The 12,412-nt window shown below is 47.4% G+C and overlaps 1 protein-coding gene across 10 annotated transcripts; it reads left to right on the top strand.

Moving 5' to 3' along the window:
- The first annotated feature begins 498 nt into the window (after positions 1-498).
- MORN4 (MORN repeat containing 4) lies at positions 499-12,090 on the top strand. 10 transcript variants are annotated; one of them, XM_043597163.1, is made up of 7 exons: positions 499-608; positions 1,524-1,616; positions 7,646-7,817; positions 8,050-8,147; positions 9,631-9,745; positions 10,362-10,471; positions 10,719-12,090. In XM_043597163.1, exons 4-7 carry the CDS (start codon positions 8,081-8,083, stop codon positions 10,865-10,867), a joined length of 441 nt encoding a protein of 146 aa, XP_043453098.1. In that variant the 5' UTR covers positions 499-608; positions 1,524-1,616; positions 7,646-7,817; positions 8,050-8,080; the 3' UTR covers positions 10,868-12,090. The 10 variants fall into 10 exon arrangements, with proteins under 10 accessions (XP_043453098.1, XP_043453099.1, XP_043453100.1 ...); XM_043597164.1 differs by lacking the exon at positions 7,646-7,817 and adding an exon at positions 4,264-4,602; XM_043597165.1 differs by lacking the exon at positions 7,646-7,817 and adding an exon at positions 4,264-4,630.
- The last annotated feature ends 322 nt before the right edge of the window (positions 12,091-12,412 follow it).

Genomic DNA, 12,412 nt, shown 5'->3' with positions numbered 1-12,412 from the left:
CGATACCACAGTGCTGGCACAGGGTTGACGCTCATTCAACTGCAGTTGCCTAGTCTAGCATGTTACCATTTACAAAACCGAACCTCAAAAGCCAGATTTGGGTTCTGCCCTTAAACTCCAGGGAGGGGCCATTTACAACTCTGAAGGTCCGCACAGGATCGGAGCCCCTTGAGATGGTGGTCACTGTTGCTTCTGACTCAGGTTTTGTTTTGTTTTGTTGTGTGTGTGACATTTCGGCTAGGTTGTCTCTGGGTAGGTAAGACCTGAGGTCTTCGCCAGGGTGGCCAAGGTGGGATCATGGGTTCAGCCCCACCCCTCTCTTGGATGTTTGTCCAGAGATCCAGAGACACTCCGCCCCGCACAAAGATGGCGCAGAGTTCGGGCCGGACCAATGGAGAGTGGCGTTGCTCCCGGTTGCCTAGGTAACAGCCAATGGGCAGCGGGAATTGCGCCCAGTGCGGCCGCCGGGGATGGCGGCGTCAAGTGGGGCAGTCTCTGGTGGAGGTGGTGGAGAGGCAGGTGGCAGGGGCGATCCAGGCGGAGCGGCGGTCCCGGCAGCTGGATCCCCGCGTCGGGGCGTGACTGTCATCCCGAAAGGCGGAGCTCAGGTTGGCTGGCAGAGCAGGAGGGAGGGGGCCAGGAGAATGTGGTCGGTGAGGAAGGGACTGAGGAGACCATCCCGAGATAACCGGCTGGGGATCGTGACTCCACCCAGGACGCGCTGACCAGAGGGTGGGGTCCATAGGGTGTCAAACCCAGACCTCCAGTCTCTACCGCTGGGGCCGAGGTCCGAGAGAGCCCACGGTACCCGGCTTAGCGGGTGGGTGGGGGCTGCGTCCGGAGTGGGTGGCAGACCAATGTGAGCAGAGACCTGACCCAGGCGGGAGAGCAGAGCTCGGGTAGAGGGAAGGATCGGTGCTGGGATGCAAGAACGGGGTGGGAAATCGACTAGGAAGTGTTGTTAGTTGGGTCTAGGGCTTTGTTTGCCCTGGGTCCGCCTCTCACACTCTGGTGGAGAGACGTCCCACACAACGAGGCTTGGGGAATGAGATGCCTCAATTCATGGTGGCACCCCTGCTGGGTGGCACCTCCAAACTGCTTAGATATCCGCGGGCGTAACTCGGCTTTATTAAAACCCGGTCCAGGCATTTTCTTTTCCATGAAACAGAATAGTATCGTGGCCGTCCCCATCACCCCTAGGTTGTTCTGTTTTGTTTTGTTTCGTTTTTTTACTACCCTCAGTTCTAGTGTCAGGATTTTCTTCCCACTTTCTTCGATCTAATCGCCACACCGGTCTTCCTAAATAAGACCTTTATCTAGTAGCAACACATTTTTATTAATTTTTTTTTTTTTTTTTACTTTTCGAGTTCAAGGGAGATTTACAGTAAAAAGACTTGCAGACTTATAAGAAAAAAACAGTTTTTTCAAGCTCATTTAAAACATTTAAAAAAGAATGTTTGACTTTTTGTTCTAGGTTTCTTACAAACCTGTTTTGTTCATCAAGCTCTTCCTCTTCTCTTTAGGATTCTGAAAGCCTAAGACTGCTTCCTTTATAATTAAGAGAACTTTGACAAGACGTTCATACTCTGGGGAGACTTTGGAGGAACCATGTAAAGGTATATGTGGGAAAAGCTGGCTGTCTCAAAACAGTATTCTTAAACTGAAAATCTGTTCCTTTTTATGTTAGTTTTTAATCCTCTGAATTTGGACACAAGTTATTGTGAATGCATAAGTATTTTTTTTAACAAGTTTGATTTCTAAGATCTGAAAAAAGACAAATGGAATACAAATAAAAGTTACATTCCTGTCTCCAAGTTCTATTTGGAAATGTCAGGGTCAAGAGAAAATAAAGATAGCAGGGAGGTAGTCTGTTGTGCAGACCAATCGTGTATTCATTTCAGGGACAAAATAGTTATTTTCTTTTAGATAAATGTTTGGATTGATCCTTTGCAACGCATCTACCAAAAGAGCAGAAAGGGTGGGTATCTGTTTAGAGGCATGAATGTTCTTGCTTTTGTGACTAGATTCTGTATGCATAGCTGAAGCCTAAACTCCTAGGCCACCTGTTCTCTTTAAAAAGACTTTTATGGTAACTGACACAAATACTGGTTTACATGCTTATTAAAGTGTTGGGTTTTCAGTCTTCATTAGCACTGGCTATACTGTATTGAACTAGATTTGTCTCAATGACCATGATTTCTTTTTGGGTCATTGGATATGCAAAGTGACTATTACTTAGCATGGCTAGTGACAGAAGTTATAAATGAAGATCCCGACACTGTCCCAGGTGGTGACAGTATCAATTATTTGGACTAGGTAGAAGTTTCTAGTCAAATGTGTTCAACCATGGCCTGAGGCCATAGAGTCTACATGTGTTTCCTTAATTAGCGCTTCTGATTATGTTCTTGGGGATGGGCGTCATTTTGACCAGCTGTTGAAGGGAGTTTGCTAGGTAAAAAAAGGAATGGAAATGTATTTTTGAAAAACAAATGAGAGATGATGGTGGCAGGGTTAAGTGGAGAGATGATGTTCCACTTACTATATAGCCATATAATATATTACCCCAAATCTAGCTGCTTAGAACAACCATATGATGCTCACAGGTTCTGTGAGTCAGGAATTTGTACAGGGCATCATGGGGATGACCTCCTTCTGCTCCATGATACCTTAGATGGGACGCTGACTTAATGGCCGGGAGCTAGAATCATCTGAAGGCTCCTTTGCTCACAGCTGGCGCCTGGGCTGGGCTGATTCAAAGTTGAGAGCAGCCAACTAGAGCACCAACACGTGGCTCTTTGTGGCTTAGCTTCCTCACAGCACATTAGCCTCCAGGTAGTCAGACTTCTCATGTGGTGGCTCAGGTCTCTAAGCATAAGTGTCCCATTGAGCAAGAGGGTAGATGTATCACCTTTTCTTTCTTTCTTTCTTTCTTTCTTTCTTTCTTTCTTTCTTTCTTTCTTTCTTTCTTTAAGTTTTATTTATTTTGAGAGAGAGAGTGAGCGTGCACAAATTGGGGGAGAGGCAAAGAGAGAGGGAGAGAGAGAATCCCAAGCAGGCTCCAAACTGTCTGTGCAGAGCCCGACTCAGGGCTTGATCCCACAAACCGTGAGATCTTGACGTGCGCTACAAACAAGAGTCAGACGCTTAACCCATTGAGCCACCCAGGTGCCCGATGCATCACCTTTTCTGATCTGACCTTAGAACACACCATTGCTTCCATCGTGTTCTGTCAGTTGAAGCATTCATAAGCCTGCCCAGATTCAGAGAAGAAGAGTTACACTCCATCTTTATCATGGAACAGTGGCAAGGTCAAATTGTAGAACGTGTAATACAGGAGATATGATTGCAAACGTCTTTGGAAAATACAACCTGCCCCATTGGGTAGAGGATGATCTCTCAAGTTTCACTGGAAAATTTAGGATATATTCCCTAAGAGCTAACAGCATACCAAAAGAGTGGCAAAGTTTACAGTTTGAGTGGCCGGCTAATACTTTGTCCAAAGATAGTCTTCAAACTGGAGAAACACTGTTCACTTTCTTTCAGGGACCTTCTACTAGTCCATCTGAAAGGAGTGGGATGCCACTATGTGGAAATTTCATGTAGCCTTGAGAAAAAGCAAACAGGGGTGCCTGGCTGGCTCGGTTGGTAGAGCATGCAACTCTTAATCTCAGGGTCTTGAGTTCAAGCCCCATGTTGGGCGTGGAGCCTACTTAAAAAAAAAAAAATAGGGGCATCTGGATGGCTCAGTCAGTTAGGCATCTGACTTTGGCTCAGGTCATGATCTCCCAGTTCGTGGGTTTGAGCTCCGCACTGGGCTCTGTGCTGTCAGCGCAGAGCTGGCTTGGGATTCTCTCTCCCCATGAGCCATTGGGCAGTCAAACTGACTCCTCACATGACACCACAAGAACTCCTTCCAGACCTCTGAGTGAAGACAAGTTAACAGCTGCCAAACATCAAAAGGAAATGCCTTTATCTTATCATCTTACTGCCTGAATAATGATTTTGTGTTTTATGTTTTGGAACGGTGGTTTAGTTATAAGATTTATTATAAGATATGGCCCTTAAGATTCTGACTTGTTTTGAAGGAATGAAATATTTCAGCTTTGTGCCATAAGCTGCGTTTTCAGCGTGCTGACCTCACTAGTTCTGGGAAGAGCTGAAGACGGCCTGTAGTTATCAAAGCCTATCTGGACTGGAAAGTTTTCCTCTGGCAGTTTCAGTGGGAAACTGCTTCTCTTCCTCTCATTAATGTTGTATTTGCAGCACAGTCATGCTGGCCTCTACCCCAGGCACACTGATGCCGGGCTGACAACAAGAGGCTTGTGGACCTGAAATTGGATGCTGACCTTGTGGAACGTTGATGGGACAGAGATGGCACACCAGGAACCAGCGTCATCTCTCAGAGAAGATAGCCCCAGAGGTTTTGAGGGGCTTTAACACACGAAGAAAATGGCCCCTGTCTCAGGATATCTTCTGCTGTGTGAGAGACCCTGGACATGGAGCTCCCAAGTCGCCACAACAGCGAGAAAATCCCTGGGGACGCTGTGGAAGGGGCTCCCAGACATCACTGGAAGAGCTTCCGAAGCTGGCCTCATTAAGGAGGTAGAAACAAATGCGGCTCCAGGTTTGGGTGAGAGCAAGGGATTCTCAAAACTCATCTGTCCTCATAGCTGGGAAGAAACGCGAGCTTTGAGACAGGGCCAGGGCCCAGAAGATGTCACTGAGCCCCACTCTGTTCAGGCCCAGCTGTTTGCACATCACACCATTTCTGGGCTTGCGGCATCTGTATCAAAAAGCATCATGACAGAGGCCAAAATCAAAATATCCCGTAGGGTGGTGACAAAGAATACACGAGTGGCAATTGTAGTTTGCTTTTCCTCACCTTAGAATTTTCACCTCATTAGTCAACATTGGCTGATTTTTTTTTTTTCCAAAATGTTATTTGAATCACGTTGGTAGCATTTTTATAATGAGACTTTAAAGAAATTTCCATTACAGTCGATGTGAATGTGTGAGTTTAGGTGTCTGGTTTTTGGTTTGCTTTTTTATTTTTTATCTTCAAAAACATTTCTTTAATATTTATTTTTTGAGAGAGAGAGAGACAGACAGACAGACAGAGCATGAGCAGGGGAGGGGCAGAGAGAGAGAGGGAGACACAGAATCCAAAGCAGGCTCCAGGCTCTGAGCTGTCAGCACAGAGCCCAATGCAAGGCTCAAAGTCACAAACCGCGAGATCATGACCTCAGCCAAAGTCAGACGCTTAACCAACTGAGCTACTCAGGTGCCCCTCCAAGTTGAACATTTAAAGCATTTTAGTATCAAACATGCCAGATCCCTCTTGTACTGTGGAACCTACTTTTGGCGACCCCATCTTGATGTTCCATAATGGAGACAGCAATACAACCCTTAATGTTGTGTGTGATTTGAGCTTTTCTGGGACTTGAAAGAAGCTAGCCATTGGCGCCAGGCCTGCAGGGATTTAAAATCTCACTCCTGTTTGGTCCTCCAGGTCTGGCCCCCATGTTATGAAGAAGGGGTGCACTTGTCCTGTCGTAACTCAATCAGATGCTTGAGGGTCAGACTCTAGCTTCACTGTTAATAACAGGGGACCTTTCAATGATGATTTCTAGGTCAGGGAACTTTCGCACATAGTATAGCTGTTTATTGGAGTAGTAGTTCCCATGCTTTCAAATGTTTAACAGTCTAACGATGTGCTTGTTGAAACTGCAGATTCCCAGGCTCTAACTTACAAAATCTGATTCAGTAGATCTGGTTGTGGGCCTAGGACTCTGCATTGTCACAGTCACTTGCCAAAATGTTTTATTGCTTAGATCTGGAAAAGATGAGGTGAGTAAAAAGACCTAGGAAATTATAAAAGGACTAGGGATTGCATTTTTAAAAAATATGTCAGATGATTCTGTTTGTCTATGCATTTAATGATATTTTGGGTTATCTTAACCCCCTTCTTTTTTTTTTAATTTTTAAATTTTGTTTAAATCCAAGTTAGTTAACACAGAGTGTAATAATGATTTCAGGAGTAGAATTTAGTGATTCATCACTTACATATAACACCCAGTGCTCATCCCAACAAGTGCTCTCTTTAATGCCCATCACCCATTTAGCCCATCCCCCACCTAGCACCCCTCCAGCAACCCTCGGTTTGTTCCCTGTATTTAAGAGTCTCTTATGGTTTGCCTTAACCCCCTTCTTATTGGATATCTTTGAATCGGATACAAGCATTCTTTTACTACACCTGTGAAGCCATACCTAGCCAGCCTCTCTGTCCTACTTATTCCTTCCTTCTGCTCCCATTATGCTGTTATCCCCTTAGTTCAGGTCTCATGATCTTGTACCTGGGTGTATCAGTTAGCTTTTTCTGGGTAATAACACACCATGGCTTAAAATAACAACCATGTATTTAGTCCGTGATTCTGTGGGTCATTAATTTGGAGCTGGGCTCGAGAGCAGCTCCGCTGGTCATGCCCGAGCTCACCCTGCATCTGTGGTCAGTTGGTACGACAGCTCCACGTGACCCCTTGTCACCGGCCGGCTAGCCCGGGCTTGTCCACATGGGGGCAGAACAGTTCCAAGTGCAGTGAGAAGGCAAGCCCAGTGTATAGGCGCTTTGCAGACCTCTGCTGTATCACGTTTGTCCGCGTTCCATTAGCCAGAGCAAGTCATAGAACCCACCCAGACCCAGTGCGTGGAGGAACAAACTGCCTGTTAATGGAGGTGCTGCCATGTCACATCACAAGGGCATGAGCAGAGGGGGAGTAATTTGTGCTCATGTTCACAGTCTACTGAATTAGCACATCTCCCGCCTTGCAAGCTTTTCTGGCTGTAGGCTTTTGCTGCTCCAAAGCATCCTGCTTCCCGCTGCCACATTCATTTTCCATGAGCGCCGCTTTCATATTAACATCCCTGTTCACAAACCCCCAGAACCTTCCCCTTTCCGCCGTCTTATTAGCTGTAGACTCTTCTGCCTAGCTTTCGAAGGTCTCCTTAAGGTAGCCTGGCCCTGAAAGCAGAGCATGCAATACAAGAGAGAAAGAACCAGCAGCAGTCAGGGGAAGCCAGGGCACTCGTCCCAGCTCGGGCACAGACTTGCTTATAACTTCTCTGGGCTTCTGTCTCTCCATCTATAAAATGAGGGCGTTTGGATGAAATCTGAAAGGTTTTTTCAGATTTCAGATTTCGGCTGAGTACCTAAGACAGACTTGTTTCCTGTTACTCCTTAAATAAACCTTCAACTGCAGTAAAACCCACATTAATATTTTTCCACCGAACATACAGGCATCATTGCTCCTTGTGCGTTCATTGCCCAGCTTTTCTCTATCTGCAGCTGCCCTTTGCCCTCTTCACTGCTTGTTTGTGGCCCATGCCATCTTGTCTTTGTTCATCTCTGCCATCCAGTCTGATGCTTAATTACATGACCTCTTGTCTTGTTCAGTGGTTCAGTTATTAGCCTCAGCAACTAGATTGCAAACTCATTGAGGGAAGAGACTCTATTTTATACATCAACTAAACACATAGTAGGTATCAAGCCAATATTTGTAGATTAATCCTCAGTTTCTATCCCAGGTCATAGAAAATTGGAACTGGCTGATAACTATTTATTTATTTATTTATTTTTATGTTTATTCAGTTCCTGACAGAGAGAGCACGGGAGGGTCAGAGAGGGAGAGGGAGACACAGAATCCGAAGCAGGCTCCAGGCTCTGAGCTGTCAGCACAGAGCCCGACGTGAAGCTCGAACTCATGAACTGCGAGATCATGACCTGAGCCGAAGTCGGAGGCTTAACTGACTGAGCCACCCAGGTGCCCCCTGGCTGATAACTTTTAAGATCAGTAGGAGGATAAGACTGCTTGAACAGAGGGGATGGTTGCGGGTGGGGTTTGGAGAGGTGGGTATATTTGTTAAATGTATCTAAGGTAATATCTATATACTTACCAGGCTGGTAAGTATATAGAATATATCTGTAAAATTGCTTTGCTGGCCTTTCCTCCAGCCATCCTGTGACTCCGATTCTCCTCTGCTTGTTCCCTGCAGTTTTCATACTTTTCTTCCATAAGCTGGCATCATGACCCTCACAAAAGGTTCCTTCACCTACTCTAGTGGGGAGGAATATCGCGGCGAGTGGAAGGAAGGTGAGAGGGCCCCTAGGGGTCAAGTGACGAATACTTCGTATGACTAAAGGACAAACACATAAAGCTATAGAAGCCAGCTGGATGAGTCTTCATGTCTAAGTCCAGGATTTAATCTGAATAGCGCCTTTCCTTTATTTGATTTTAGGCTTAAGTAAAGGAATTAGAAAATGCTGTTGTTTGCCCAGTCTCCAGCAATGAGTTAAATCTTTCCAGTTCTGAATATAAAGTGTTTTAGTATCCTTTTACCCTTTAATCATGTGGGAATTGTTTTTATAAATGCTTATGTACCAGGCAGAGTACAATGAATTATTTTAAGTGCCCATAAATTAGAAAGTGCAGAATTGATTGTAATGACTTGGTTCTAGTGCATCTTAAAAAGTTAAGGAAGATCTAGAAATTAGGACAGACGCTTGAGAGCAAATGACATCCATTGCCTTGAATTTCCTGTGACAGCTCATTACATTCAGAAGTAACTAACTATTCATAGGAATGGTGAAATTCTTCAGAGCCTGAGAAACACAGTCTGGCCACTTAAAAGCCTCGTGGGTCCAGTCCCATCAAGCCAGGAACCACCCCGAGGAGAGGAGCCTTCACTTCCCACAGTCAGTGAAGAGACATTCAGGCTGTTTCCAGACACGCACCCACGTCTTTTCACGCTAGATCCCTGCAGCTGATGAATCCTTGAGCCTTGAGAGGAGAAACTGTGCAACTGGGTGTGACCTTGTCTCAGTACACCCCCGTGCCTCTCCCCTGCCTCCCCAGCACCTGCTGTCCCCTCGGCTCCAGCCATTTAGAGCGGCCACCCTCTGTCCCCCACAAGGGCTCCGTCGTACTCTGTTAGAGGACAGGATTGCTCCTCCAGCATCTTGCTGTTTTCTGGTAGGTCAGTGGGTAAGCACAGCCCTGCTGACCTGACCAAGCCCAAACCAGCGTCGTCATTCTGGCTGGTAGGTTGGCACCCTGGCTTCGAGGTGCAGAGGGGCACTTGTTTTCCTCAGAGGGCAGCATAAGTAGGTGTTGAGGGCTCTCCGGCCAGGATGCCTGCCGCATTTGCTCTCTTGCTCTGCTACTTAACTGCTCTGTGATCTCGAGTAAGCGATTTGGCTTCTCCCTAGCCTTGGTTTCTGCATCTGTGAAATGGGAACAATAATAGTACTGTGCCCACCTCCTAACGCCGTGAGGATTAAATAAGATGATAAGCACAAAGAGCTCAGAAGAGTGTGTGACACACAGTAGAGGGCCTCTTATCATTCATACCTACAGAGACCTGCTGCCAATCTGATATTTGTGACAAGATGGGAAGGTCCAGGGAGCCAGATTTTCCTGCCTGACTCTGGGTAGTAGCTCTCTGCCCTGCCAGCGTCACTGCTTCTCTTCTTTCCTTTGTGGGTGGAGTGGCAAAAGGCAACAGATGTTAGGCAGCGAGGGGGGGTCCCTGAAGCTGCCCCATCCCAACCTGATGACTGTCTTTCTCTTTGCTCAGGCCGCAGACATGGTTTTGGTCAACTGATGTTTGCAGATGGCGGCACCTACCTGGGTCATTTTGAGAATGGGCTCTTCAATGGCTTCGGGGTACTGACCTTCTCAGATGGCTCAAGGCGAGTACTGGGTCATTCCTTTCTCAGCTTTGGTAGTGATAAATAGCTGGTCAGACCTGAGATGTCCCAGGTCCTCTGAAAACAGGCAAGGAGGAAGCAGTTCTTTTATTAGTTACTTTATAAATAGATCTAAAATTTGAAATGGCGTGTCGCTGAGCGACCTTCCACCCCACTGCCATTCTCTTCTGTTATCGCCTTGAAATTAGAGCCTCACATCACACTTGCTCTCTGGCCCGTGTCTGCCGGTTGGGAGTGGGGTGAGTGGGGGCAGGGTGGAGCTTGCTCCTTGGCATTAATAAGGAACACTTACTGGGCGCCTGGGTGGCTCAGCTGGTTGAGTGTCTGACTCTTGGTTTTGGCTCAGGTCATGATCTCATGGTTCATGAGATTGGGTCCCGCAGCGGGCTCCACACTGACAGCATGGAGCCTGCTTGAAAATTGTCTTTCTCCCTCTCTCTGTCCCACCCTTGCTCATTCTCTCTCTCTCTCTCTCTCTCTCTCTCTCTCTCTCTCTCTCAAAATAAATAAATAAACAACACTTATTGGTAGCTGCTTCATGCAGTTAACCTGGACTGCCCACTACCCCTCTAAAGGCTAACGTGTCGTGTTTCTGCAGGTACGAGGGGGAGTTCGCCCAGGGCAAGTTTAACGGCGTTGGAGTCTTCATTCGACATGACAACATGACATTTGAAGGGGAATTTAAAAATGGCAGAGTGGATGGTTTTGGTAAGTCACAGCCCACCAGGACGGGTGACTGGGGGAGCATCATACGGGCAGAGGGACACCTTGTCAGCTGTAGTGCTTTTATGGGTGTCCAGCGATCCAGAGTGACCGGGCCCTCACTCCTATTCATCGAGCGCGTGGACTGCGCTCCAGAGCAGACCTGTGAGTCCTCCTCACGGCTTGGCATCAGGCCGCTCCCTGAGTCACTAACGCCCTCATCCATCCCGAATTTTCTCTGTCCCCCTCCAAGGCCTGCTGACTTTCCCCGATGGTTCTCATGGAATACCTCGCAACGAAGGCCTGTTTGAGAATAACAAGCTGCTGCGGCGTGAGAAGTGTTCTGCAGTCGTGCAGCGGGCCCAGAGCGCCTCCAAGTCCGCCAGAAATCTCACTGCCTGACGGGGCGTCATGTGCCAGCTGACAAGTACTGGGTAAAGCAAAGGCCCTGTTACTCACTCAAGGTGAACAGATGTACCGGCTGTGAGAGGACATGAGGATGCCCGCAGAGAGCAGAAGCCTTGGGATGCCCCCACACCCACCAGGCAGGGATTTCATCACAGAATTCTGAGGACTCGGGCCCCGCTGCCCACAGCAGGGTCACCAGTTCTCTTTCCTTCTCTCACTTGTTGGTATTCTGTGTCCCTAACACCTTGGGTTGCCCAGTGCAGACCTGCCTCTCCTTGATTTCCTGCCAAGCGGGGCAGAGCCTCTTCGTTCCGCCTGTATTTGGGGCAGTTGATCCCAGCCCCAAATTAGGGCTAATGCTTTGTGCCCCCCCGAAGAAACAGGGAGAGAGGCAGGGGTGGCTTAGGCAGTTTAGCAGTCCTGTGAAAGCCACGGCCAGAGCTTTTCTGCGTGTCCCCCCGCCGCCTCCCCATTTGCTGCTGGTCGACTTCATGGCTCCAGGCCTCCCCCTTTGTCTTACCAGACTGCTATTTGTGTCTGCTTATTCCCCCTGTGAAGGGTTTGGTAAGAGTGCTGTTTCCCTGTCCCTTGACTTTATAAGCTGTCTTCCTTACCTGAGTTCCAGCAGCTAATGTGTTCCCTTTTTTGTGCCTCTCCTTTCTTAGACGGGACAGGATCCCTTCTGGGGATAGTCAAGACACTGATGTAAAGAGTCACCTTAGGACTTGTACTTTTTAGTTACTCCAGGGTGAAGGGCAGACATCCCTGGCCCATTTCAGGCCCTATCACGGAGTAATTGAATCCTTAGGGATGGCTTGGGCTGACACAGCCCCTTCCCAGTGGACTAGGAGGTCAGACCCACCTCAACCCCTTGGGGTTTGGGTAGAATTGGACCCATTCTAGGAATGCAGTGAACCAAAAGAGAATTTGGCTCCCTGCATTTGGTCCACTGTTTACTCTTCCACCATGAGCTTGGCCATCAGGCCTGGGAGGTCAGATCTTGACCGATAGGATCCCTATGTAGTTCATCATGGAGGCCCCCCAATTATCCTGTGACCCAGACACGCCCAGCCCACTCCCAGCCCCTTATCCTCACACTGAATGTCTCCTCAACAGCAGACTGTGGTGGAAATTATAGCCGTGTGCCTCCATGTATTCTCTGAGTTGTACTGTAGAAACGAGTGTTTATGAGGAATAAACAAATCACCAGAACTGCCTATACTTCATCACTTTACTCTTGCTCTGCATCCTCATGAATCAACCCATTTGCTGTTTCTAAAAGTTAATCACAGATGGGGACTTAGTACCGACATTGCACGCTTTACTACATAGTACCTAATTCTCAAGACCTCTGCAGGGTAGGGGCATTTTTTTTTTTTTTTTTAATCAGACAGACTCAGGTTGCCCAAACTAGGAAGTGGCAGAACTGAGTGGGATTTGTCTCTCAGTCTTTCTGATTCCAAATCACTTTCTACTGTATCCTTGCCCGGAGTGTCAAGAGTACCCACGTCCTGAGACCAGTTATTGTCACACCTGCTG

The sequence above is a fragment of the Prionailurus bengalensis genome, chromosome D2 (assembly GCF_016509475.1).
Source record: "Prionailurus bengalensis isolate Pbe53 chromosome D2, Fcat_Pben_1.1_paternal_pri, whole genome shotgun sequence".
Taxonomy (NCBI): domain Eukaryota; kingdom Metazoa; phylum Chordata; class Mammalia; order Carnivora; family Felidae; genus Prionailurus; species Prionailurus bengalensis.
This window is presented reverse-complemented; position numbering and strand designations above follow the sequence as displayed.

Excerpts from the sequence above, each read along its gene's own strand:
- MORN4 (XM_043597160.1), top strand. The coding sequence starts at position 4,450 with ATGGCCCCTGTCTCAGGATATCTTCTGCTGTGTGAGAGACCCTGGACA. Across the intron at positions 9,746-10,361 it reads ACCTTCTCAGATGGCTCAAG|GTACGAGGGGGAGTTCGCCC; the intron begins GCGAGTACTGGG and ends GTGTTTCTGCAG. Across the intron at positions 10,472-10,718 it reads TGGCAGAGTGGATGGTTTTG|GCCTGCTGACTTTCCCCGAT; the intron begins GTAAGTCACAGC and ends TCCCCCTCCAAG.